Raw genomic sequence first — 2,296 nt, 5'->3', positions numbered from 1 at the left:
CATGTCTCTTCTTCATCAACATGTGTCCCCTCTTCTTCATGTCTCCTCTTCATCAACATGTGTCCCCTCTTCTTCATGTCTCTTCTACATCAACACGTGTCCCCTCTTCCTCTGTGTGTGTGTGTGTGTGTGTGTGTGTGTGTGTGTGTGTAGTGAGGATTGACCAGTGCTCACGGAGAGTTCTAGCTGTATCTAATTGTGGGAGAAACGTCTGTGAAGCAATGCAGTGGGAGTCACCGTCAAACCCCAGACCCGAGTGTTTAGCTATCAGAGAGAATGATCAACATGCTGCAGAACAAGATAGAATGATAACACCTCCATCAGCTGACGCCAGCAGGCAGGAGCAGGGAGCCAGAGCACTGAGAGCACAGCAGCCAGGCTACAGGTGCCTGAGCTCAGTCAGGACAGAACTCATACACTGGGTCAAAGTTATGGGCCTTGGGAAGTATTTCCCCAACTCTGATCATGTGACCCTGTAGCTTCTGATTGAATGGACTCAGTTCATATTCTCTGTTGGGTCAGATGTCACGATGTTGGACAGAGGTCTTGAGGAAGGAGTGCAGTTAAGCAACGTAGAAGTAAGGATGAGTGCTGACGTGCTGTTTGTCCCTCAGCTCTCCGTGGTGGTGGAGGACAGCCTGGCAGACATGATCCACGAGTACAAGAACAGCACTGCTGACTTCAGGAAGACGGTGGACAAACTGCAAGAGGACGTGAGTCGAATGTTTGCTGACCGCTCCCTCTCGCAACATGCTGACTCACTGCACACTGACAACATGCTGCAATACAGGGAGGGACCCTGAAGGCAGCATCGCCCTGGGCCAATGGGATCTCTCCGTGTGATTCTGGATTATTTTTAGAATAAATTAGATCACTAAATATTAGTTTCTTTCTATTTTTAAGCCAAACTTAATTATATTTTCTAATTCATATATTTTAAAAAGTCAGACAAAATACAATATATCATTTTTTTCTTTCTATTTGAAGCCTAATAATTAATATAAATAAAAAACTGTTAAAATATTGGTTTCTTTTAAGCCTAATTTATTTATTTAAAGAAACAAACAAAATATATAGATTTGTAAAAATATTTTCTCATGATTATATTTTGACCAATCATGAAACTCTGATATTGTGTCCGTTATTAAATGTTTTTAACGTGTGTTTCTTCGCCCTGCAGTGGAAGTGCTGCGGCTCCAACAGCTCCACGGACTGGAGGGGCTTCGGCCCCGACGGCAACTCGGTGCCGGACTCGTGTTGTGTCAAAGTCGCTCCGAACTGTGGAGTCGGAGCCATGATGAACGCCACCAAAGTGCACCAGACGGTAAGCTGATGCACAGCCTCTTCCTCATGTCTCCTCTTCATCAACATGTGTCCCCTCTTCCTCATGTCTCCTCTTCATCAACATGTGTCCCCTCTTCCTCATGTCTCCTCTTCATCAACATGTGTCCCCTCTTCCTCATGTCTCTCTTCATCAACATGTGTCCCCTCTTCCTCATGTCTCCTCTTCATCAACATGTGTCCCCTCTTCTTCATGTCTCTTCTACATCACAGTGTCCCCTCTTCGTCATGTCTCTTCTACATCAACATGTGTCCCCTCTTCTTCATGTCTCTTCTACATCAACATGTGTCCCCTCTTCTTCATGTCTCCTCTACATCAACATGTGTCCCCTCTTCTTCATGTCTCTTCTACATCAACATGTGTCCCCTCTTCTTCATGTCTCTTCTACATCAACATGTGTCCCCTCTTCTCCATGTCTCTTCTACATCAACATGTGTCCCCTCTTCTTCATGTCTCTTCTACATCAACATGTGTCCCCTCTTCTCCATGTCTCTTCTACATCAACATGTGTCCCCTCTTCCTCATGTCTCCTCTTCATCAACATGTGTCCCCTCTTCCTCATGTCTCCTCTTCATCAACATGTGTCCCCTCTTCCTCATGTCTCCTCTTCATCAACATGTGTCCCCTCTTCCTCATGTCTCCTCTTCATCAACAAGTGTCCCCTCTTCTTCATGTCTCTTCTTCATCAACATGTGTCCCCTCTTCTCCATGTCTCTTCTTCATCAACATGTGTCCCCTCAAGATGTGTCCCCCCCTTATGACCTGAATCTCCTCCTAGAGCAGTGGTTCCCAACCTGGGGGGCGCCAAAGATCGCAGGGGGGGCGCCAGGCCGCAGATGATTTGAGGCCAAATATCATATTTAGACTATTTTACATATAATTGTAACGCAATACATGATTGTCACTAAAAGCCTTGTCTCTACATTACAATAAAATATAACAATAATTGATTAA

General features: G+C 45.1%; 1 protein-coding gene across 1 annotated transcript; it reads left to right on the top strand.

Moving 5' to 3' along the window:
• Positions 1–515: 515 nt before the first annotated feature.
• LOC104967797 (tetraspanin-11-like) lies at positions 516–1,366 on the top strand. Its single transcript, XM_010797328.1, has 2 exons — positions 516–713; positions 1,181–1,366. Exons 1-2 carry the CDS (start codon positions 531–533, stop codon positions 1,331–1,333), a joined length of 336 nt encoding a protein of 111 aa, XP_010795630.1. The 5' UTR covers positions 516–530; the 3' UTR covers positions 1,334–1,366.
• The last annotated feature ends 930 nt before the right edge of the window (positions 1,367–2,296 follow it).

This window comes from Notothenia coriiceps, unplaced genomic scaffold (assembly GCF_000735185.1).
Source record: "Notothenia coriiceps isolate Sejong01 unplaced genomic scaffold, NC01 NC01_scaffold00037749, whole genome shotgun sequence".
Taxonomy (NCBI): domain Eukaryota; kingdom Metazoa; phylum Chordata; class Actinopteri; order Perciformes; family Nototheniidae; genus Notothenia; species Notothenia coriiceps.
This window is presented reverse-complemented; position numbering and strand designations above follow the sequence as displayed.